Source organism: Cupressus sempervirens, chromosome 1 (assembly GCF_028749045.1).
Source record: "Cupressus sempervirens isolate cs-2001-9-10 chromosome 1, ASM2874904v1, whole genome shotgun sequence".
Classification (NCBI taxonomy): Eukaryota; Viridiplantae; Streptophyta; class Pinopsida; order Cupressales; family Cupressaceae; genus Cupressus; species Cupressus sempervirens.
In genome coordinates, this window is record NC_143118.1 from 890447502 (window position 1) to 890474318 (window position 26817).

Below are 26817 nucleotides of genomic sequence, written 5' to 3' on the forward strand. Positions count from 1 at the left end.
CGTCTGAGGATGGTGTTCTACCCTTTTCTTTTTAGCGGGATGACCATGAAATCCAATAAGAATGGTTACATTCCGATTGTTACAGGCTGCACCATCAGGGTCCCTAGAGGCTTGATCTTGTGCTGATCGACAGTGATTAGTTGAAATGTAGGTGGCCACAACGTAGGTTGTCCCAACTTTTTCCATCCATTTTTTGGTAATACATTCACTCCTGACCCTCCATCGACGATTGTGTTTGAGTATGGTTCCCAGGATACCCATCTCTACTACTGCAGGATGACTTCCCGTTGTGAGTGCCAGTAGCATTGTGTCTGTTGCAGTCGCTTCATTGTCATCCTTTCTTGTCTTTTCTGTTGCTTTCGAGAGTGGTGTCATGTTCAGTATCGCCGTTCAAAACTGAGGCATTGTAAGGTCATTCAGTTTCATAAGAACTTCCATTTGTATTACCTGTCTTATAATATTTTGTTTTGCCAGGTTCCTCTTCGAGGTGCTGACAGTGTCTTTTGTTTGTAATTTTTCCGTTTCCATTTGCTTTTCCAACTCCATTCCTACTTGTTGCAACCTCTTCTTTTCTTCCTCTACATCTGGGTACATTGCATTCTTTGCTTGCTCATGAATGATAGCTAGTATCTCTTCATCGCATGTTTCAATGCTTAACAAGTTCACCCCTTGCTTAGAGCATTTCGAATCCTCGTGGTCTCTCGGACCACACCATCTGCATAACAACTATGGCATTTCCTTCATGGTATAGTCTTTGGTGAAGTGCCCCACGCACGACATTGTATCGTCGGTCGTCCACTAGAGTCGTACTGTATCCGACTTCAGCCCCCATTATTCTTATTTTTATTATAATTACCACTTTGTCCATGTCGGTTATTGTTACAGTATTCTTCTAAGGTTGTGTCATTGTTCGTGTTCACCCTTGCTCCTGCAGTGGACACTTCTTGGGTTAGTAACACTTGCTGGTGTCCCTTTGTCTTCATATTGAACAAACATTCCTTTGTGGAATTGTTACCAATTTAACATACCTCCTAAATTGCTATGTTATATGCTGAACTAAGTGTGTTTTAGTTGTTGAGAATACATATTACCTAAGTCACAATGTTTGAGTTCAAGTTCGAATTCGGCACCAATGAAATTCAGATGAAATTCGAGAAGGATAAAAATTCGAAAACAAAATCGAAAAAAAATTCGCCTTATATAAAATAAATAAATAAATTAAAAAAAAAAAAAAAATATATATATATATATATATATATATATAATTTATTTTCATTTTCTTCTTTTGACTCATAAAAATTAAAATAATACTAATTTTTATTTTATAAAACATCAAACTTTAAAAACAAAATAAAATCACCAATTATATTAATTAAAACATAAAATAGAAATACATTAGTTTTTTATTTGAACTTTACACAACATAATGAAAACTATTAAAAATAATCAAATTTTGAATTTGTTGACACATTAATGTAATAATAAATAAATTATATACTAAATATTAATATTGTAATCAAAATTAATAAAGATAAATCTTATAATAATAAATAAACTTAAATCTTTAACTATTAATAAGTAAATAAAACTAACATAAAATGAAATGTATCTTAAAAATCTAAAAATAAATGGAAGACCTAATATATTATTCTTCCCGTGGCCATAGAAAAGCTCGAGTGAGAAAAATCTATTTGCGGCCAGATATTCTTCCTCCACTATGCGTGACTTTCTTACCCGTCTCCAAGTCGATAGCAGCATACGTACTTCACACTGCACAGTCTGGTTTGCTTGCAAAGAGACGAAAACAGCCTAGGCGGAGAAGAGACGAAAACTGTGGTGACGACAACCCGGGCGGAGAACAGATGACGACAGTGGCGATGGAGCTCAGGCAGAGAAACAAAATAAATCTTTTTCTTTGTGAACTGAGGCCATTATTTAAGAAAGCCAGAACCTTTTTTTTCCTACTGTACGAACTTAATCCGAATTTATACACATTTTTTATATTTTTTCTAGGTTCGCCGAATTTCGAACTTGAAACCGAAAATTCGGCGAACCTTGTGACTTAGCATATTACAGAATGAGAAGAATGCAGAAAGTAAAGTACAGGAATTAGTAAACAAGAAAATTGAGCACTTTTATTCAAAATACAAGTACCAAAATAGTACATTTTTATTGAAATATTCGAAACTGTTTTGATGAGGTACAAAGTGTTCAAGTTTTACACAGTACTTAAATACAATGCATTCAGATATCACAAAAGCATTCTCAACTCCTAACATAATATCTGAACTAAACACATTGTATAAATAGAAAAGTTTTGAAGAAGATAAGAGGAAAGGCATCCATTGCCTGAACGGAAGATTTATTGTGGTGACTATTGAAGGGTTGAGCTTGCATCTTCACCTGAGAATAAACCTGCAAAAAATGAAAGAAGAGATGGGTCAGTTCATATGAACTGAGCAATGGAAATCTTTCCAATCATCTATACTCTACCGTTCCTACAACATGGTCGTTCAGATAACTATATTAAAAGACAAGAAGGCAAGAGAGAAATCCAAAAAGTAAAACATGTTTATGCTAATGAGTTTGTTCCATGTGCAGATACAGGTATGAAGTTTGAGGTTGTTGAAGGATCTTGCATAAATTACATGCTTGAAGCCTTTCGATTGAATCATGTAGAGGCCAAGACCGAAGGACTGAGGAGGCTATCGAAGGGACATGCATAACTTACAAACGTGAAACCTTCTGGCTGAATCATGTAGGGGCAAAGACTAAAGACATGGAGAGACTGTTGAGGGGGCATACATAAATTACAAGTACGAGACTTTCTAGTTGAACCATAGCAGGAGATTGAAGACTCGAGGAGATTGTTAAAAGGACGTACATGTGTTACAGGTATGAAACCTTTCAGTCAAATCATGGAGGGCTTATGAGATTCTTAGTCTAAAAGATAGAGGGATTAGAGCTTCACAAGTATACAGGCAGAACATGGTACGAGATAAAGAACAATAACTATCAAGATCAGACAAACTATGGAATGATAAAATTGCAAGACTTAGTTGCTGCTATGTAACAGTTTGAAGACTAAATGGAAGAGTTCATGACAGTGATTACAATTACAGAAAGTAGAAATGAACAGATCTTCACCAGTCGGAAGATTAAATAAATGCCGCAATATATGCTTCAGCGAGTGCAAATGTCAAAGAAAAGGAAGGACAAGATATAGTTATATCAAAATCTGAAGAGCAAGGAAGGAAAAGCCCCGTAGTTGTTAGAAAAGAACAGCAGTAACCTACAGTCATAAAAATGGTAATATATAACAAGCAGAAAAATCCTCATGATGTTCAATTCATGGAAGAACCAGCACATAACAGATCCAGTTGTAATGGCACCTAACAAAGCTATATTCCACATGCAAATAATGATAAATCTTACAGCAAAATGGAGTCAAGATGCCAACAGCAGATTAAAGTTAGGAAAGCATGAAAATACCAAGGATGGCTCCTATTGAAACAGCATGAAAGAATAATAACAGGTATGGCATCTAATAAAACTCATTTCAGATTTGGCTAGCTAATACCAATAACGCTCACAATGTGGAGTCTAAATCAGAATGGATCTGCCCATAAAATAGCTCACGCCATCAACAGCATAACAAGAACTTTCATAATTTATAGCAGCAAATACTCATGACAGTTATTCCATAACAGAAATAAAGATGGCGATTAGAAGTGCAATCATTGTGATAATGTAGTCATCAGTCAAAGCTATAATTTTTATGGAGTGTTATAAGGAATAATTTTGAGACCACTTCTTACTGTGAAAGATAAAAGGTTATGCATATCCAGACAGCAATTTGAAAACTTCAAGAAAAGTCGTAGCCCTTTCAAATATTTCATTACAAGGGTGAGGTTAAGAGAAGCAAGAGCTCCAGCTCTTGGAGATAAGTTTTCAAGTATGCATGGTCAAAAAGGAGTGATAAGGTTTATTGAAGAGCAAGAAAATATGCGTTTTACATTAGAAGGTATTATTCCAGATCTTATCACAAATCCACAAGCATTTACTTCAAGATAAACACCTGGACAGTTTTTTGAATGTGCCTTATTTCAGTCCTATCACGATTAAATCCATTACTGAACAGCTTCACAGGTATGGCTTCGAACAATGGGTAAAGAACAGATTTAAAATGGGCAGACAGGGTATAATTTGAGATCAAAGATTTTCATTAGCCCTACATATTATCAGAGGCTCATCCATATGGCTGAAGATGAATTAAAATATCGGAATCATGGTCCAGTACACCCTTTAACACGTCTGTCGGTTGCTGATAAGAGGTTAAATTTGAAGAAGTTTGAATCACAAGGAAAGGTCACATTCAGATATATACAGCAGTAGTTCGAATTTTTTTAAGAAGTATGGTAGCTGCAGTAACTATTTTCTACCAAGAGCTGATGAAGAAATTTTAAAAAAAGTGTGTTTATTGTTATATCAATTTCCAACAGCAAGGAAGAAAAAGAAATATGAACATTAACATAGCATAAAAAATAAATCCAAACCTCATTAATCTGCAGTATGGAAGCAAACATGAACATGGCATACGGCTAGAAAGAACCCAACAAAATATGACCTCCATGAAGATCTGAAATGGTATTGTGAACCCTCAAAGAAGCCATCCAAACAGATAAAACCCACAGAGAAGGCTCAGAACACGGCGTTCAAATAAGCTGAAGTCATTGAAGATCCAAATTCCAAGCAAAAAGCTCAAGCTGACCACAATGGAATACTAAAATATGGCGTCTGTTAGCCGACTGGATGGTTCCGGCGGTATTTTGTATTCTGTAGCCGACGGTCCAGCGATGTTTCTGTAGCCGGACGGTCTGGCGGTGTTCCTGTAGCCAATGGTCCGGCGGTGTTTCTGTAGTCGACGGTCCGGCGATGTCTCTGTAGCCGACGGTTCCGCGGTGTTTCTGTAGCCGACGGTCCGGCGGTGTTTTTGTATTCTGTAGCCGACGGTCCGGCGGTGTTTCGGTATTCTGTAGCCGACGGTCCGGCGGTAAATAATTTGTAACGGATAGAATAATTGTGGCCGACGGACTCCTTCGGGAAGGTTCGGCAGTAGTATTTATATCCCGTCTGGGATCATTGTAAAGTATCATTCATCTACTATTGCGAATATAGTTCTGCTGTTCATGTTCTATTGTCTGTATGCGTTCATTTACTTTATCAGTACGGTAAACATTTGGCGCCGTTGCTGGGGATCGAACCCGGGTCACCCGCGTGACAGGCGAAAATACTCACCACTATACTCACCTGTGTTAATTTGTCTCAGATATTTTGTCAGTCGTCAGGAGACGACTTTCATTTTTGGGGGGGATGGTGTTAGCCGACTGGATGGTTCCGGTGGTATTTTGTATTTTGTAGCCGACGGTTCGGCGATGTTTCTGTAGCCGACGGTCCGCCGATGTCTCTGTAGCCGATGGTCCGGCGGTGTTTTTGTATTCTGTAGCCGACGGTCCGACGGTGTTTCGGTATTCTGTAGCCGACGGTCCGACGGTGTTTCGGTATTCTGTAGCCGACGGTCCGACGGTGTTTCTGTATTCTGTAGCCGACGGTCCGACGGTGTTTCGGTATTCTGTAGCCGACAGTCCGGCGGTAAATAGTTTGTAATGGATAGAATAATTGTGGCCGACGGACTCCTTCGGGAAGGTTTGGCAGTAGTATTTATATCCTGTCTGGGATCATTGTAAAGTATCATTCATCTACTATTGCGAATATAATTCTGTTGTTCATGTTCTATTGTCTGTATGCGTTCATTTACTTTACTAGTACGGTAAACATTTGGGAGTGTTGTACTGATGACAAGGAAAGATTCAACGACAGCGAGAACTTCCTTACACGATATGGTTTCAACTTGGATCCGTTCACTGGCTGAGCTATCTTCTGTCCGTCCAAGGTTGCCAATTTCATTGCCCCAGTGTCGCCAATTTCTCGGATCTGATATGGTCCAACCCATCGCACTTTGAACTTGCCCGGCTTGATTTCATTACGGCCGTCATACTTCAGTACTAACTGTCCTGGCTGAAATCTGCTACGTTTCAGATGCTTATCATGCTAGAGTTTTCGTTTGTTCTGCGCCACTTCTGTTGCCCACTGTGCCAACAACCGTTTCTCCTCCAATTTATTCAAATTATTTAATCACTCTTGTAGGCTTCCGTCATCATCCAGTTTGTTTTCCAACGCTATTCGGAGACTTGGAATCACGAATTCTGCGCGGACCACTGCTTCCTGTCCAAACATTAACTGGAATGGTGTGTGTCCGGTCGTCACTTTGTATGCCGTGCAGTACGCCCAGAGGGCAGCAGGTAAGTTCTCTTCCCAATCCGCACCTTCCACCGCGCAGGATTTGTAGATGATGGATACCAGAATTTTATTGGTGGCCTCTCTGCCTGCCCGTTTGCTCTTGGATAGTATGGAGTCGACAGTGAATGATAAATCTTGAACTGAGTGGTGAGCAGTCGAATAACATGATTAACAAAATGACCTCCCCTATCACTTGTTAATTGTAATGGGATTCCATACTTTGTGATGATCTGTTCATAAATAAATTTCGCGGTACTGACGGCCGAGTTATCTGGTAGCGCATGGGCCTCCACCCACTTGGTCAGGTACTCCGTTGTAACAATGATGTAGCGACACCGTCGAGTCTTGCTCACCCTCAGTGGTCCAATGAAATCTAGTCCCCATCGCTCAAAAAGTTCCTGCGCATGAGAGGGTTGAAGTGGCATGAAATCTCTCTTCAGCGGCTTCCCAATCCGTTGGCAAGTGTCACATCTGACGACCCATTCTCTTGCATCATTGTACACCATCGGCCACTAGAGTCCTGTGAGCAATATCTTCCGTGCAGTGGTGTCAGGCCCCATGTGTCCTCCTGCGGGACCCTCATGTGCTTCTTTTAAAACTTGCGGTATCTCTTCTTCCAACACACACTGTCAAAGAATATGATCCGGCCCCATTTTGTAGAGCAACCCATTGATTAATTGAAATGTACGACTCCTGATTATCAACTTGCGCCTATCATTTGGTGACATCCCTGTGGGAAACTGTCCTGTTGAGAGGTATTCACCAATATTCCTGTACCACTCCAGCAACACCCCAATCTGAAACAGCTGTGTGTCAGGGAAGTCGTCATTTACACCATCCGCTGGTTCCCCTGTTTTGATTCGTGACAGGTGGTCGGCACTGACGTGTTTCTTTCCTGGCCGGACAATGATTTTGAAAGTAAATTCCTGCAACAGTAGCAACCATCGGCTGATCCTCCCTTGGATGACGGGTTTGTTAATCATGTACAACAGGGCCTAGTGATCAACATAAAACACAAACGGTGTAGCAAGCAAATAATGGCAGAATTTTTGCACAGCATAAACCATTCCCAAAGCTTCTCTTTCAGTCGTGCTGTAGTTCTGCTCGGCCTTTGATAGCAATCGACTGGCAAAGTATATTGGATGATCCAATCCGTGATTACTAGTCTGTGCTAGGGTTGCGCCGATCGCATAATTGGAGGCATCCACATAAACATGAAATTCTTTATTCCAATCCGGATATGCCAGGATGGGTGCCGTAGCCAGTCGTACCTTTAGGCCTTCAAATGCCTCATCCTTCTCTTTCTCCCATCGAAATGCTTCTTCCTTGCACGTTAGCTTATCTAACGGCTGGGACACCTTGGCAAAATTTTTAATAAATCTCCGATAATACCCTATATGTCCGAGAAAAGATTTTACCTCCGTGACATTAGTAGATGGTTGCATTTCTAGAATGACTCTCACCTTGTCGGGATCCGTCTTTAATCCTTCCTTACAGACAATGTGTCCGAGCAGTCTGTCGTGTGGAACCATGAATCGGCACTTCTTGGGGTTTAATGCTAGTCGGGCCCTGCGACATCTCTCCATACACTCACCAAGTGCTGCTAGGGGTCTGTCCTCTGTGCTAAATATTGACCAATCATCCAAGAAGGCCTTGAAATTTCCCACAGACATCTTGTCGAAGATATGCAGTATAATCCGCTGGAATGTGGCCGGTGCATTACACAACCTAAAAGGCATCCGATTGTACGCGTAGACCCCATCTTCAACAACAAAACGTCGTCTTCAACTTATCTTCCTCCGCTATAGAGATCTGATTATATCCAGAGAACCCGTCCATAAAAGAGTAGATTTCATGTCCCGCTACCTCCTCCAGAATGCTATCTGTGAATGGAATCGGAAAAGGATCTTTGATTGTTACTGCACTCAGGCATCTGAAATCAACACATATTCGGATCTGAATAGTATCTTTCTTTAAGGAAATGACTATTGGTGACACCCATTCGTTGGTCTGTACTTTGAAGATAATGCCAACGTCCAGCATCTGGTTGATTTCCTCCGTAACGAGTGCGGCATAGTTCTTATTCATCCTGTAGGGTCGCTTCTGTACAGGTACAGCTCCATCCACCAGCGGAATGCGATGCACACACAATTTCGGCGGTACTCCTTTGAGGTCCTTGTATGTCCATGCAAACACATCCTTGTAGTCCTTAAATATCTTGAATGCCGCAGCCTTCAGTATTGGATCCCAATTATCTCCGACTAGTATGTTCTTCGGCTCTGCCTCGTCCCCCAAATTCATTGTTTGCAGTGGAGCTTCGTTGTACTTAATTGTCTGACCTTTAGTGAATGCATGGGCGGGTGTAACATCCAACGGTGCCTCCCCCTCCTTTACTTCAGTAAACTCTTTTGGATATTCGTTCTCAATTGACAGAACATTACAGCTGTGAAATAATTCATAGTCCTCCATTTGCCAGTGATAGAGACCGTTGACGGAATCCAAGTCGTCATCCGTTGTTCCTCCGTCCAATTGGAGGACACCCTCCTGATCCGGTTCCATCCGTTGTCTACCTTCATTGTCCTCTCCGTCAGAATCTGATGACAGAGCCTCTTCCCCTACCATTTGGGTGTGCAGATCAATGACGAATCGGCGGCCTTTACTTTCCAAGGATAAAGTGTTCTTCTTCCAGTCGTGTCGAGCTCTTGCTTCGATAAGCCACCCGCGGCCCAAGATGGCATCATATCCTTTCCTTTTCAATGGAATCACCACAAAATCCATGAGGAATGGCTGGGTGCCAATGGTCACTGGCTGTGCCATGAGGATACCTAGTGGTTTAATTCCATGTTGATCGGCGGTTAGTAGCTGAAACCTTGGAGGCCACAATGTCGGCTGTCCAAGTTTCCTCCAAGTTTCTTCTGGCAATACATTTACACCGGACCCTCCGTCCACTATGGTGTCTGTGAGAACATGTCCAAGTATCCCCATCTCGACAACTGCAGGGTGCCGTCCGGATGTCAGCGCCAACAACATCTGATCTTCTCCTCCGGCAACAATTTCCTTTTCTTTCTGTCGACTCGATTCCCCGGTAACTTTCCCTTCTGCAGGTTCGATTCCCCTGCCATATTTGAGAGAGCAGAACGAAGTTGGGGCATGGTGAGAAGCAAATCACTTATCTTTACTTGCACCTCCGTTTGCAGAATTTGTCATACTATGTTTTGTTTTGCGGAATTTCTTGCTGAAGTGGCGGCGGTGTCCGGAGGAGTTACTGCTTGAGATACTTTTCCAACCTTCGCCCGTGCTGCCGCAAATTTCTCCTTTTCTATGGCGGGGTCCGGGTATTCTTTTGCTTGTTGCCACGTAATTGCCAGGACTTCTTCCTCCTCGGCTCCAACAGTGATCAAGTTCACTCCGAATTTTGGACATTTTGAGTCATCGTGATCGCCGGGTCCGCACCATCGGCACAATAGTTGGGGTGTATTTGCTGTTGGACATTCCCGCGCAAAATGTCCCCACAAGTTACATGCTCTGCACTGAATAATTGGTCGTCCGTTTGCATCATACTGAATCCGGCTTCTGCTTGTATTGGTATTATTATTGTTGTTATTTTGTCCACGCCGATTATTCTTGTAGCCTCCAGATGTAGCGCCGATGGCATTTGTGTTTCCGTTACTACCTGACGGGGAGGCCTCCTGTGTGAGAAGCACCTGCAGAGATCCTCTTGTTTTCATGTTAAAGGGGCAGTCCTTTGTCGAATGTCCCATGATCTGACAGATGTCACAGAATTGGTTCTTCGGACACGATCCTTTAGTATGACCGTTGGTCTTACATTTCGTGCACCACAATTCATTACCTTTTGGCTCTTTTTGCATATTTTTAAACTCCATCATTTGAACCATATCCTTCTGTAAGGCACGAACCTTTTTGTTACTACCTTCGTCATTGCTGCTATCATCCTCAGCGGATTCATCATCATCAAAGTCAGAGGAGCTGGTTTTCTTCTTCTTTGTCTTCTGCGCACTTTCAAGGTCGAGTGCTATGTTGTAAGCATCGGCATATGATGACGGTGGCACAATTTTCATTTTCCTCCGCAATTTCGAGCGTAGGCCGTCCACAAACCACCTTTTCTGCAATCCGTCTGCTGGCTTGCTTTCCATTTTGTTTATTAAGTCTTTCAATCTCCTGGCGTAGACACGAACAGTTTCGTGCTTCCCTTGCTTGGTATTGAAAATTTTCGCTACAATTTCATTATCATCCTGCAAGAGTTTAAATTCCGCTAAGAACTCCTTTTTAATGTTATCCCATGTATCCAGCTTCTGCGGATCCATATCCGAAAACCAATCAATTGCGACACCTCGTAGGGTTGCCGGAAATTGCCTGGCCCATTTGTCGGCATCTGTGATTCCATTTGCCTGCCAAATCGTCTCACATGTCTTATAATGTCGGAAGGGGTCGGCTGTACTATCGCCTTCAAATTTCGGTAATTTTTCTTTGGGTCCCACCATAACTCTAGAGGTCTGCACTCCTACAGTGGTCGGCACTCCCACACCGGCAGTCGGCACTCCCACACCGGTAGTCTGAACTCCCACACCGGCGGACTGGTCTCCCACACCGAAGGTGTCGACAGCTGCAAACCTTGGTGAAGACGAAGGATCCTCCGAAATTGTTTCCCGCGGAAGTCTATCCTGGATGAAGAGGTCACTCCACGCTCGTGCTCCGTCGACACTGCGAGCCATGCGAGTTGATGCTCTCCCGTCTGAATTTTCTTCCCTCGGCGAACACAAATTCAAGAACTCCTCCCGTGCTTCTTCCACCAATTCCACCCGCTATCGAGTCTCCAACAATTCCTCCGCACTTCGGTTTCGGTCGGCAATCTTCTGGAATCTTCGTCGGCGTTCAGCTTGCTGTGCCAGAATTAAATTTTCTTGCGCAATACGGATTCCATCTTTTCCCTTCGCCTTATTCCGATCCTTGTTAAGCTGATTTGGCATTAATTTTCATTCCTCCCACCTTCCAGATTCATAAGGCAACGACGCCAAATGTTTACCGTACTGGTAAAACTAAATTAATGCATACAGACAATAGAACATGAACAGCAGAATTATATTCGCAATAGTAGATGAATGATACTTTACAATGATCCCAGACGGGATATAAATACTACTGCCGAACCTTCCCGAAGGAGTCCGTCGGCCACAATTATTCTATCCGTTACAAACTATTTACCGCCGGACCGTCGGCTACAGAATACCGAAACACCGCCGGACCGTCGGCTACAGAGACATCGCCGGACCGTCGGCTACAGGAACACCGCCGGAGCATCGGCTACAGGAACACCGCCGGACCGTCGGCTACAGAAACATCGCCGGACCGTCGGCTACAGAATACAAAATACCGCCGGAACCATCCAGTCGGCTAACAGCGTCCAAGGAACATGACACCCAGAATCAGCAGAGTCCAACAACCACGCTAGCAAGAGATGGTGTCCATAAAAGAAACTTGTGCCTAACCACCATAAACAGCAGCTCATGCCAAAACATGGCGTCCAACATTCACATCCAGCACATTAAACCCACAGAAATCCACGGCCAAAGCAAATATTCATTGCGTCTATAGCAAGAACAGCATCACCAAGATTCGGCCATGAAAAACATTCATAAGGATAGGCAAAAAATCTCAGGAACATTCTCCATGTGGCTAGGGTTTCACAAACCCTCATTCTTCCTATGCGTGAACACCAAAATGAAACTAAAACAAAATAAAGTTGCCTTTTGCCTTCCCTTTTGCTTTCCATCTTGCCCTTTGCTACATTTCATAAGATTTTGGATCCATTCATAAGGATAGGCATTCTATTTTTATTTTTGAAAACTCCCAATGAAAAATAAACAAAGTCTTTGCACCTTCCTTTTTGCCTTTTATAACCCACATAAACTCCATTTAATCAGATTTCGGGTCCATGCATTCAGTTATGTTTGGGTTTATTTATTTCTAAAATCTCCATTATTCATATTAAGTTTCATATGCATAAGATTTTATAATGCTAGAATATATAACTTATTAAATGCATATAAAACTTAATATAAATGAAAATATTTTTTATGTCTTTTATATATATATATATATATAATGATTTATATATTCGTTACGATCATTTAATATATATAAAACTTATAAAAGATATATTTTATATATTCCCTTTATTATATCTATTAAGATTAACGTATTTAAAAAATTTGATAAAATATAAAGATAAACACGTTAATATTAATAAATATAATAAATAGAAGATATTATTGTATAATTAATCTATCAAATGGTTGCAATTATAAAACCATTGATTATATTAATTAAATAAAGGGAATTAAAAGGAGTTCAGATATTTTTAATGCGTAAATGCAAGGAAAGCACGTTCAGTTAACTCTTTCATGCAAAGATGAGTTCTATTTTAGCAAAGATGGACTGTTGGAGATAACTGAACGTTACATGCAATATGAAGACTCGAGTATGGAGCTATTTTTGGAGGCCAAGGACAAGTTGATTTTCTCATGCAGTGATGGGGCAAAATAGTGCTATTTTTGGTGATTTGTGGAGCAGTTAAGGACAATAATGCATGCAGTTCATGATGAGAGTTTATTTTATGCATATATTGCATAATTATGAGGAGTTTTACATGCTATATTTTTGGGTTACTTGAGGGATCCGAGTTTGGGTTTTTTATGCATGATTTTGAGGGGCTAGAGGCAGTTTTCCAGTTATCTATCAGTTGGGTAGGTGGTTGAGGGCAGTTTTCAGAGGCTTCTTCATAGTTTCAATCATTTTCGACTGATTTTCTCTAGGCATGATTTTGGAATCTGAATTAGGGTTATAATTTCTATATATTGTACATTCACCTCGTTATGAGGCATCTTCTTTCGAATTCAGATTTTTGCGCATCGCAGATTTTGAATTGATTGTAAGAGCACATTTGTAGTAAAGATTTTTTCAGCATTGGTTATAGAGATTCAACAGTTCCTTCTCATTGATTCTTGTGCAATATTGTGATTTTTTTACTTTAATGTTGTGTTTGCCTTCATTTAAGTTACGTTCTTTATTGCAGATTTGAATCTTGATACATGTGATTGTAGGTCTTTGTTTGTGATCATTGTTCTTTTTGCAAAAAATTGGTGAAACCTAGGTTTCCCTTTCAAAGCAGAAGATCCCGATCCTTGCATAGAAACACTTTTGTGGTTGCTTGTTTGTTTGAGTATTGTGAATCAATTGTGTCTTTCATAATTCGTGTTGATTTGATTAAAGTTACATTCAAAACCAACGGTGTATCACTTCGTATAGGTTAGTATTCATTATTTGTTATTCACTTCTTACCCCTTATCTCGCGTATAATTTAGGATGAGCTGATCATTATTTAGGAACCGGCCTAGCTTCCAGAGATTCATCTCTCGTTTTAGGACAACCCACCACCCGAGAGTTTTTCCATGTTTCAATAGGATAGCTAGATTCTGCATCTTGCTATAGGTGCAATCCTGATTGACAACAGGAATGTCCCGCAATTTGGTAGATATTGCAAAATTATTTTTTCGGGCAGGAGCCCTTTGTGTGGCCCTTCTCCTTACAGTCCGTACACCACAATTCCCCTTTCACCAAGTCAGGATTCTTTTTTAGATTTTTGAACTCCATCATCCCTAACATACCCTTTTGTAATGCTCGAACTTTCTTATTTGATTCTTTGTCGCTGCTGCTACTTTCAGAAGATGAATCATCTAAGTCCGACGATTTGTGTTTCTTCTTTTTGCTCATTTTCTGCTCACTCTCCAGATCCATCGCCCGATTATACACATCTATATACGATGCTAGAGGTACAATTTTCATCTTTTTCTTCAGTGTCGGCCGTAGCCCTTCAACAAACCATCTTTTCTTTAATCCATCAGTTGGTTGGCTTTCCATTTTCCCCACTAGCTCCTTCAGCCTTCTTGCATATACCCGGATTGTTTTGTTCTTTCCTGTTTCGTACTATATATTTCCGCTACTATTTTGTTATCATCCCTTAGTGGTCAGAACTCTACTATGAATTCCTTCCTGACTTTTGTCCATATAGTTAATTTTTATGGATTGGCATCCAAAAACCAATCAATCGCTACACCCCATAGAGTCGCTAGAAACTCTCGGACCCAATCATCCTGGTCCATTACACCTTTCGCCGTCCAGATCGTTTCGCATGTCTTACAATGTCTGATTGGATCGATCGTCCCATCATCATTGAACTTCGATAATTTTTCCTTTAGTTCTACCATTGCTACTTTCTTTTGATTCTGTGGTACTTGTTTACCCACGCTGTTTTGAGCACCCGTGTTGTTCTGAGCACTCGCATTGTTTTGCACAACCGCACTGCCTCGGAAAATCGCCCTATTTTGGACAACCATGTTACCCGGTGTAAAAAAATCTTCCTCAAACGAAATTGTTCGATTCTCTACTTGTAATTGTTTGTCGGGTGTATTGAGAACAAAGAGTTCACTTCACACTCGTGCTCTTTTGGCATTTCGAGCCGTGCGAGTTACGTCCTTTCCGTTTAGATTCTCTACCCTTAGCGTATACAAGTTAAAGAACTCCTCCCTTGTCTCTTCCACCAAATTCAATCGCTGTCAAGTTTCTTTGAGTGATTCCTTGACACTCCTCGGTTTGCTAGGTGAATGCACTCCCTCCGTCTATGCTCCTTCACCCCCTCGGTGTCCGTTGGTAAGCTGCTGAAACTTTTGTCTACGCTTCCCCTATTGTGCTAAAATTAATACTTCCTGTGCTGTGCATATCTCATCCTTATCTTTTATCTTATTCCTATCTTTATTAAGCAGATTTGGCATTAATCTTCATAACATTTCCTTTGTTCTAGGTTCGACTGGCAATGACGCCAAATGTTTACCGTACAGGATAAAATGATACTTATCACATTCAGTAGATTAAGATGTAACACATAATAGATACTTTATTCATATACGCAATGTGCACTCCAAGTATAATGCTTACAATAATGATTATGATGTCTCAATAGTCCCTATGGACGATGTACATATACTTTCCCGAAGAGGTGACTCAATCGTCACGCGCCCTTTCGGATACAATTCTACCTGTCGGCTACAATATAGAATTTACCAACAACAAAAATTATTAAAAACCAACACAATTTTTTAACATAATTTTTGAAAGGAAAAAATTATGAAAACCCTTAAGAATTTTTTAAGAGAAAAGTTGTAAAACCCATCAAAGAAACCTTCATGCAGCAAAACACAAAATTTCTCATGTTAGAACAACACATGCAAGAACAAGCAACTCACAAAATGCACATGTGACTCACATGCAACAAACATACAAGTACATGCAACCCTACAAAACCATACTTTTGCTGAAAATAGGAAATTGCACGATCAAAGCCGTTGACCAAGCTTACAATTTTCAACAAAAATCTTAAAAGGCGAATCACAAAATTTTCATAAAATGCCTCCAAAAATTTTTATTTAAAAAAATAAAAAACACATTTCTAGAAAAAAAACTAAATCAAAAGAGGCTCGGATTTTTCTTAAAAATTTGCCAAATTTTATGAAATCCCATCGACCCGCTCTGATACCATTTTATGATAAATTGATGTTGTTGTGTTAGATAGAGGAGATGCAAACTTCTTATATGGATTTACAAAGATTATGTTTGTATTTTGACACAATCATGAACTAAAGATGAAAATAGAAACTACCTAATAAACTAAAAACTAAGCAAAGATGAACATTAAAGAAACATTACAGTATTCTAATTATTTCAGCATTTCAAATTCTGAGAGGATTTTTGCAATGCCTTTTTTTTGTATGGTTGGAAAACTCATAGTAGGCTCAGACTATGATTTTGCAAATTAAAGTAAGAAAGGGTCTTTTCTCTCTCAATTCTAGACATGCCAAAATCACATAGATCTGCTTTTGAACATTTATGAATATTGTAAAGTGTTCACACTATTTCAATGGAATGTAAACATCATTAATAATCTAAGTTGTCAGTTCTAGTATTGTTTGGGTCTGGGTTCGGGGCTTCAGTTTGTAGAGTTGCTAAAACTTTTTTAGAGGTTCAGGTTCATTCTGGTTTCTTAAAAAACATGTAAAAGTTGTATATATACAGTCTAAAAGCATGAATTGAGGTTAGAATATCAAATAGCTATGTAGTGTCCTATAACCAACAAAATCATCATAAACTTGAAGGTCATGTAAATTTCAAAACATGCATGATAAGCATAAAATATTCACTATACAATAATATCAAGTTCAACAATTAGTTTCAACTTTTAATCATCAAATGGATTTTCTAAATCATTTCATTGACATCAGATGATGTAGGAACATTAAATGAACCACAAGTAGTGCCACAACCACTTACACTAAAAGTGTGCTCACTTTTGGACTCCTCAAATGCAATGTGTTGAGAAGTCTAAGCATCCAAGTTAGTATGCTCAGGCTCTATATCCCATAACATCATCTCCTCTTCCTTATAGTCATGTTGTTTCTGTCAAAGGAGATGTAGGTTGGAATGCACATATACTAAGTTCTTTGCTCTTTTTGAGTGCAATTTATTGCAATTTACTAAGTGGATGAAATAATATTTGCTCGAACTCTTCTCAAATTCAAATGAACTAGCAACCTATGATAAGATAAGATATGGTCCAACAAGAGACCAACAAGAAGCCTAAGGGACTATAAAAAATAGAGCAGCAACCCAAAATACAATGGGAGCACCAAACGGTGTCCGGAAAAAGACAAAACGAGCAAAGAGCTGAAGAAGCAAAGCAAAGCAAGACACGAGGGAGCCTCTGAAACCAGCCAGACTGCCCAAGAAACTAGCTACTCCAAACAACTGGGAAAAGGTCCTGAATTGACAGATAGGCTATAGGACTGAAGGTCCCAAGACACCTCCAAGAACCCCTGGATGTGCTAGAAGAAGAAGAAAGCTGCCGCTCAGTGGAGGATCTATGAGGCCTCACAGCTGTGGGAGATCTTGAAGGGGGATCCATCTCATGCTTGGTGCCCCACATTGGGGGAACTATTGTAAAAAGGGGGGTGACGAGCTGGTCAGAGTGAGATCTTGGGGGGAGAATCTGTTGAAGGTTGTGGTCCCAGAGTCTCCGTGTTTCCTGAAGATAGAGCACAAGGCACCTCTGATCTGTATATCTTAAAGACAAAGCAAATAGTTAAAGATGTACATTATAAAAATAAATTTAAAAAAAAAAAAAAAAAAACTATAAATGAAACTTTAAAATTGAAACATAAATATTTATTGAATTTGTGACAAAAAATTTATTGTGAGGGCTGCAATTTCTGGAAGAACAACTATAGAACCTATCACAAAAAGCTTCAATGCCTTGACCATTTTAGTAAGAACAACTATAGAACCTATCACAAAAAGCTTCAATGCCTTGACCATTTTAGTGCACAAAGTTAATAAAATATCTCATGACTGAATCTCACAATTAATCCAAGGAATAGTCCACAAAATGTTGTTGTGTACCCTTTAGCCACTTAAAATCTCTATATGGGAAAGCCTTCCTGGTGCAAAAAGAATTTGACTACTATAGTATTCTGGAGACAATGCAAAGAAAAGGAGTGGTCATTTTGTTCCAGCTTCCTACAATAATTGTGTTTGCTTGTTTGAAGAAATTCTCCTTAGGGTCATGGTGATTCTATTAGAGACAAAATAGTTCTTTGTGTTTATTACTATATTAAAAAATTAAATACATGAAGTAATATTAAGAATGACATATAGATATGGGAGTAAAATATATATTTATTTGCTCATGAATTTACTATAAAAAAGAAGATTGGAGATGGTTAGGCAAGGATTATAGTTCATTTGACTACACCATACTACTATCTTCCTTGATGATACACATGTAAAGGACCCCATGATTACCAAGTGGAACACAACCATTAACCAACCAACACTTGCAAGTACCTGAGAGTGAAAACAAACTTAATATGAACAATTAATAAATTGTCAGATAACAAATATTATCAAACATAAAAATAGGCATTGCACTAATTACATCCCTCTAAAAAAATTGTCTTCTAGACAAGTATGTATCAAGCAATTTTAGGAAAGAAATGACAAGATTGTAGACAATGACTTTTACTTTGCAAACTCAAAGCTCTAGTGCACTTCGAAAATCAAATGGGGGTCTGAGGATAGCTCCCCTAGTAGTGTCAAAGGGCAACGTATCCACAAAGATCAACAGACAACACCCCTCACGATCGCTAAGCCCAAATTAAGTGTTGTTATGTGGAGCCTAGTTAGACTTAGGGGTTAATTTTTCCCCACTTCGTTCGGCGCAATTTATCCCCAATATTTCCTATGGGGGTTTGGGGGCAGTGTCCCCATGCTAGGGGTCAAGGGGCAAAACTGCTTGCGGAGTCCAGGGGTAGCACCCAAGGCGGGGTGCTGGGGTTGCAATACAGAGAGGGGTCGAGGGGCAATGCCCTTGAAGCCAAAAATGAATTTAATATTGTCATTGTTACCCAGGGACGTGTCCCCGGTATATTTTCAGCCATCCCCGTCCCAGAGACATCCTAGAGAGTTGGGGACACCTAGGGGACTTTGACTTTGACTTCTAGAACAAATTAGAATTTGACTCTCAAAGTAACATAAATTTGACATATGAATTTTGCCAATTCCTATATTTTAAGGTTCTATTATCTATAAGTACATGTTTTATCCATGTTTTCATATAAATATTTTAAATTTCTCTATATATTTTAATTTTCACTATTGTTATATAGCCGTCCCTATTTGTTGTCTCCACCTGTCCCCAAAATTGGCAAAACTATCATCCCGAAAACCCGTCCCACTATCCCCTGTTCTCGTACCAAAATCTTGGGGGTTTAATCACCCAAAAAATGGTCATCTAGAGTATGAGCCCCCTTTCTAGCAATTTTGCATGAGTTATCTATCACTCATCTTTAATCTAATCATCACTTTACTATTTATTTGATTATAATCTGTGGTTTGACTACTTCATCCTAAGTCTTTTATTTAATTAAAGGAACTTGTCCTCTTTTAATTAAATAAAATCCCCAAAACCCCTCTTATCCTAAGTGTGCACATGAAAATGCATTTTCCTATTTTACAAATAAAAGAAAAAGCATTTTTGTCTATACATGAGGGGCACACTTTTCTATGCGAGAGGAATCTTTATTTTCAAAACAACTTTAATTTTCCTCCACACATTTTTGCCTCTTAAACGCCACGGTTGATCTTTGCTTAGTTGAGATTCTTGTGCACAAAGTCAACATGGGACTCGTTCTCCACCATAGATTTTGCCTCTTAATCTCTACCATCCATTTCTCTTTAAAAGGGGGCTTTCTCCTCATTCTCTCATCTCTTAAACTCTCATGTTGTTGTTATGTTGCAAGTTTCATTCTAGGGCACTCGGAGCACTCATCTTGCACTCACTCTGTTTACTTGCATTTTAGCTTACTTGCATTCTTAGCTTAGTTCGTTTTATGCACTAGCTTAACTCATCTAGTCTAATTAGGGGTTGTCTAACTCTTTGTTAGCTTAAATCTTGCATTTCATCTAGTTCTTACTTGCATTTGCATTGCATATTTGATTCTTGGATATTGGCACTCTTGCCTCTACTCTGAATCTCTTGTTTTATGGTGCACCTTGCAAGGGTTACCTAACTAGGTTCATTTGAGAGCCACCATACTACATTGCACTCTTGCACATCATAAATAGAGAGATATAGGCCACCTGTTCAGATGCTCTTCATCATAGGTATTCTTGAGTATAATGGTCTATAGAAGCGTGTCCACTTTTTGTGTGCATAGGGGGAACATAGACTATTGTAAAAGGCATTGGGAGTTATTTTTCTATTAGACGGAATATTCTAACCCTAATTTTGTAAGCGGCATAAATCTTGTATAAAATGACTTAGGGTTAGGGATTTTATAATGTATGATAAAATAGTAGTTTCTTGTGGCGTTATTGAGTTGTGAGGGGTTGCTGATTGTAATCAAGTTGAAATCACTGGATAATAATATTGGACTTACTGTTTGGTGGATGTAGCCCAAGGATTGGGTGAACCACGTTAAATCTTTGTGTCTTATTTTTGCATGTGTACTTTATTCCTTTTTGATATTGGTTATATTTGATTGTAATTGTTATTTACTTATTTACGTCTCTTTAACCCTAACATTAAGACGTCTAGAATCACACAAAATTGCATGACATGCATTATTTTGTGACTTTTTAAGATGCCAAAAGCATTGCTCATGGAGCCAAAAATTAGTGACATGCCTCGACTCATCCGAGCAATGAATTGCTACTGTATGCTAGGAGGGTTGAAGTTCATTCTGCATGTTGTGCCAAAAGCTATATGCACAAAGGAAGCTAAACACAAGAGCCTCTATGCCAAACCCAAGGTCGTGCAAAATGAGGTAATGGCATAACTAGAGAATGGGATAGTCGTATTGGAGAATTATTTGTTTTGCTTATCTATTTTTTCCCATTCTTTTATGAATGTATCAAACATTCAAAAGAGCTAGGTTTTCTACATTTATGTTTCCATTTTGTTTTCAATTTTCAATTTTCATATATGTGTTAATAAACATGAAGGGAAAAAAACTGACAAAAAACTTACCTCTTTGCAAAAAAAAATCCATCTATGAACTTGACAATTGATGAAGAGTTGCAGATGCTTAGCAATGAGGATGCAATCATTGTTGAAGCTTCAAAGATCAATCTTCAATTACCTATGTTGATTCAAAAAGCAAAAATCAATGCTCAACCTTTTGGAATGAAGTTTGTTGTTTGCAAAAGAAATGAACAAAAATGTAGTTTTTTTGGTGTTTTAAGTGTTTTGGAGATCACTTTTAGGGTTAAGGAGGGCAACTTGTCAATGCCAATCTCAAAAAATATTAAAAATTTGTATAAAAATTGAAAAACCCATCACTGGTCTTTTAGGTGCAAGTTGTTCATGTGGGTTTGCCTAGGTTTATCTTAAAGTTTCAAATAGCCCTTTTGGTACTTGTAGGTGCAGTGGATTGGTGCCTGGACCCAGAATTGACAAGCCTTGGGGCAAACCTAGCTACATTGTTGATAATCATAAATAGAGTACTAATTTTAGATGGAGATCGTCTTTGATAGGTAATGATTTGCTAACTTACAATAATCTTTGAGTTCTAATATGTAAGAATATTCAAACCTTATGATATGAAAAAAACACAATCATTATTCTTAATATATTTATAAATTTATTTTGAAGGATGAGGAAATTGGATTACTGTAAGTTAAAAAGTAAGATCTTCAATACAAGAGTTAAATTTTGGGTGTTCAATTCACTATTACATAAGATTTTTACATCTCTATTTCATGCAACATTCTTCGTTAAGTATGTATTTGCCATCGGTGTACAATACCTAAGCTTGTGTTGGTATTGTGTATTTTGTTATGAATAGGGCCATTTGTTGAATACTTTAAGGTTTTGGGCGGGTATAAATCTAACTTAGGACTTAATTAATTCAACTAACTATAGACACCTAAATCTAATTACAGAAATTTGTAATCTAATTTACCTCGTTGCTTGGGCATTATTAATTAAATAACTAATATTTAATTAATTTATGTCATCCCATTGGATAATTAATTTACTTAAGTAACTATAGTCCAATTAACTATCTAATGGCAACCCATAGTCATTTTTCTATATAAAAATCCCCCTTCTGCTGTTAATTTAAATGAATACTTATATCTATTTATATTAATTCCCAAATTTCCTTTTTGATCATATAATTCTCTTTTAATCAATTAAAGCACAAAGTCACTAACTTTAACCCCAGCCTAACCCCTAACCTACCCCTTGACCCTTGGTTCAAACTCAACCCAGCCCAACCCATTCACACATACTAACCTCTCTTAATTACTTAATCAACCTTGATTAACTAGTTAATCCTCCACTAATTCTCTCTCCTCCCATCACATCCTCCATAAACTCCCACTTGCATGCTAATCAACCCCTAATCCAAGCTTAATCAAAACCCTAGACATTTGCGCAATCTTAATCATGAGGATTAAGAAATCCTAAGCAAACCCAAGTTAACCATCAAGTCACATCCTCCCACTCCCTAACCAAGTGCATTTATGATCTTCATTACCCACACATACACATCCCTTACATCTCTTACACATTTGTCCCCTCTCACACTCTCCAAAATGTTCACATTCCCCCATCTTCCTAAGCCTCTCTCCTTGTGACACTTGTCACAATAAGAGACATTTGAGAAAACACAATTCATGTGCTCTCTCTGAAATGCATCCTAGCCCTTCACAAGCTTTGCATCTTGACCATCCGTCTCACCTCTCGCTTGCTTATAAATTGAAGCCTCTTCCTCTTCATTTTCATCCACCATCAATACATTGTTGTAATGCCATTTTGCTTCCAAATCCATAGCAAAGCAACATCATAATGCCAAAATCCCTACTCATCCATTGAATCTTGAGCATTGTATTCTTTGAGCACACATCCAATCTCTTTGACAAATCCACACATCAAGAAAGGCTTCTTGGGTGCTTGAGGTTTGCATTCACGTAACTTTTATGCTTTTCTTTGTCCAATAAGTGATATTTTAAGTTTGTTTGTTGAATGTTAAATTAAGCTCTATGTTCCTAATGCACATTTTCATTGCATACACCAATAATCAACACAAAAAAAAGTAATGATTTCATACACACATGAACACCAGATTTACAAGCAACAGTCAAGTTGGGAAAAATCACATTGAAAAATGTACTCACCATATTAAAAAAATTATGTACAATGTTTTAGGCCAGAAGCCAATTAACTCATTGTCCCTACCAATTTAGGTGCATTGCCAAGGATAAACACCTTAAAGAACAAAAAATATAGATTTCTGTAGAAACTCACTAACCTGGCAATAAATGAAATATGGAACCTCCTAATTCACTATAGTTACCTTCTAGTCTGAATCAACAATATGCATCTCAATTCTGCCTCCTTTTATAAAATTCCCTACACAATTGAATCGTACAAACTTCACAACTACCTCACATTTAGTCATACTCATCTCATCCCTTTTGACCAAAATATATAGAGTTTTGTTCAGCGGAAACAAGGCTGACCATAAAATTTAAGCATTATTAATACAAATTCGGCCACCTTGAACTAAGTACTTAATGTAGACCACCCCAAGAGCTAATTATTTTATAAAATTCCCTACACAATTGAATCGTACAAACTTCACAGCTACCTCACATTTAGTCATACTCATCTCATCCCTTTCCACCAAAATATGTAGAGATTTGTTCAGCAGAAACAAGGCTGACCATAAATTTTTTTCATTATTAATATAAATTCGGCCACCTTGAACAAAGTACTTAATGTAGACCACCCCAAGAGCTAAACAGGAGCCAAATACATCATAAAAGTTATAATCCAAATAATATAATTCATCTATATGCATCACAACTTCAAAAGCTAGATCTAAAAGTAATGTGAGAAAATGCATTAAAAACAAGTTACTGGTTGACCCAAAACACTCTTTAAAGCATCTAGCATGATCTGAAGCACGACTCCCCATGGCAAGATCATCTTAAGTCTCTTAGCACTTCCCTTGACTTATATTCAGACACAAACTACTCAAATCAAGTCACTGCAAATAGCTGAGTTAACCAAAAGCCAACACAAACAACAAAATAGCACATGTATCTAAACCTGTACAGATAACCATCAAAAGATGTCCGAACTCAAACACTGCACAAACCATCTGACCAAGTCCATCAAACTGCATTACTGGAGAACTCATTGCGGAGCAATGCAAGCCATTCTTGAAGCCCGTCCAAACCATCCTGACACTTGGCCTTACAGTCATCCAAACAATGCATCAAATCTTTGTTGAATAATCAGTTGGGGACTTGCCTACATGATAGTGCAATTTTTACAGAAGCCAATTATTATGTCGAGAACTGCAAGTAATCATTATCTCAAAGCATTCTTCAGTAAGATCTTCAAATACTCTTTCCTGCATAATCTTCAGTAAGATAATCATAATACACTTTTCATACTCTTCAGTAATCATCATATAAGTTACAAAAATCCTTAATCATTTTTCAGGTCTTCTTCATCAATCAATGTCATAGCCTCAACAACTTCCTGAGTCGTTATTCAAATCTTCTTCATCAAGCAGTTACAGCCTTGGCAACTTCTTCCAATCTTCTTCCTCAATTACTGTTACAGACTCAGTAAAGACTCAGCAACCTTCCATCCTTCACAAACTGACATTAGTGCCACAGTAGAGGTTGACATCAAAGACAATGAAAATCATAATGCTAACAACTTTTGCTGAACTTGATACATATTTGAGGATATCATCAGTCTTACCATCCACAAGGATGACTAGATATTGTCACCTATCTCTAAGTTCTAACCTGTTTGATGATGAGGTGTCACTACTGTGTGATATTCTTGTCTAATCTTTGTGTATCTAATCTTTATGTACATAGAAAGTGTCTAAACCTTTTGTCAATAGAAGTTGACATGTTTTATCATTGAAAATATGATCTACTCTTACCACAGCTTGCAAAACGATTTAGTGATTTAGTGCTCTATATTGTAACTGTGAAGTGTATGTTCATAGTAAAAGCCATTAAAAAAAAATTGATCTCCTTCAGCCACAGTTAAATCAATAGATACTTACAGATTTATGGTCTGACAACCATTAGACAAAGAATTAATGTAAGTTCTCATTAAAATGAGACTCATAAATCAAAAGATTTTCCCTTTGATAATTGTAATTATTATTGGGATGTTTAGTTAAAATTTCTAGCAATGGTAATCGCACATCGATGTCAAATCAAGCAGCAAATTTTTTACAGGAGCATGCCTGGTCAAAGATGTCAATTTTTATTGTCTGTATGGCAATATGAGTTGAAGAAGTTTGTACACAATTTCAACTCTTATGCCTGAGGAAGACTGCAGGTTATAAGAGCATATGCTTTTTTTTATGTGCAGATTCATATAAACTCCATGTTATTCATATGACTATTATGTAATGCTAAATTTTTCATGACCTGCAATGTACTATCAAACTTCTATATTTGACATACCCTGGTTGTCATTGTAGCATGGCAAATGCATTCTCTGAAGGCCTCGTTCTAACTGATAAGAGCGGATTAAGTCAGCATACGCTGTTAGATGTCTTGGTAGGCTTTTTATGCATAATTTTGTGAGGAACCCTATCTTTTATTTTAAAACTTTTGAGCATACTTTTAAGTTCTATTACAACTAGTAGGTAGGCCATAACATGCAATGCTACCAAAAGGGTATTGCAAAGAGGAAAATGTTTTATGATGGCAAACCAGTGCTGTCTTTGCTAATTTAATGATTTATGACAGGAATTAGGTGCAATCAGCAATCCTATGTTTAAGTTGAAAGGGCCAGCTATGATTCAACAAAAGTTCCCTCCGGCATTTCCATTGAAACATCAACAAAAGGATATGCGTTTAGCACTTGCCCTTGGAGATGATGTTGGAGTATCTATGCCTGTAGCTGCTGCAGCCAATGAGGTATCTTAAGTTTGTCTTCCTCCTTTCATCTACTGGAATGAACTTAAAAGTTATGCTAGCAATTGGCTCAAAGTAATTTGCAAAATTAAAAAAAATATGTTGGGTAAGGAGTTCTACCCTCTGGTTTACTCTCAATCTTCTGGTTTTTTAAATTCTTAAGGTTTTCAAGAAGGCCAGAAGCATGGGGCTTGGTGATCATGACTTTTCAGCTGTCTATCAAGCAGTGAAGGAACCATAAAAGAGTTCGTAAATCTCATGTGCACTTAATGTCATGGATTGCTGGAATCAAACCATCAAATAGCAGGATTACCAGATGATACTTGTGCACATACTTTCTTCAAATATCCCGTGTCACACATTCTGAAGATGGTGGATATGCCATAGTTTATTGACTTCAGACACTCGCACTCTTCAAAGATTTTGAGAAAAAATAATATATGGGTTGTAACACGCTTGCATCTTCATCATGCACTTTTCAGCAGCATACCGTTTTCTGAATCATGGCAATTCTACTCAGTTAATTGAATTTCCCATTGTGCAATTTCAGAATAAAGATAGAGAAAATATATCACTTCATGAAACATTTATTTATATATTTTTACTTACTGACTATATTACTAGTTTATATGTTTTTACTTATATCCTAGAGTTATATTTCTTTGACCATATCTCCACCTTCCTGAATAGTGACATCTTTTCATTTGCTCTACTGCCCTTAGATTCTAGGTTCCTTTTTGAAATATTCTTCCTTTATGGTTTGAAACTTTGATGTACACATCTCTATCCTTTCCAATATCTTCTTGGCTAACAACTAGGTGAATAAGCATTTAGGTTGTTTGACATCTTATGTTATAATGACCATAT

At 38.4% G+C, this 26817-nt stretch overlaps 1 protein-coding gene across 1 annotated transcript in view; it reads left to right on the plus strand.

Moving 5' to 3' along the window:
• GLYR1 (glyoxylate reductase 1) overlaps positions 1-26565 on the plus strand; it is an 84356-nt gene extending 57791 nt beyond the window's left edge. Inside the window, exons 6-8 of the mRNA XM_089793045.1 lie at positions 25512-25590; positions 25783-25953; positions 26114-26565. Coding sequence (XP_089649171.1) covers positions 25512-25590; positions 25783-25953; positions 26114-26191 — 328 coding nt within the window. The 3' untranslated portion in view covers positions 26192-26565. The remainder of the gene's footprint in view (positions 1-25511; positions 25591-25782; positions 25954-26113) is intronic.
• The last annotated feature ends 252 nt before the right edge of the window (positions 26566-26817 follow it).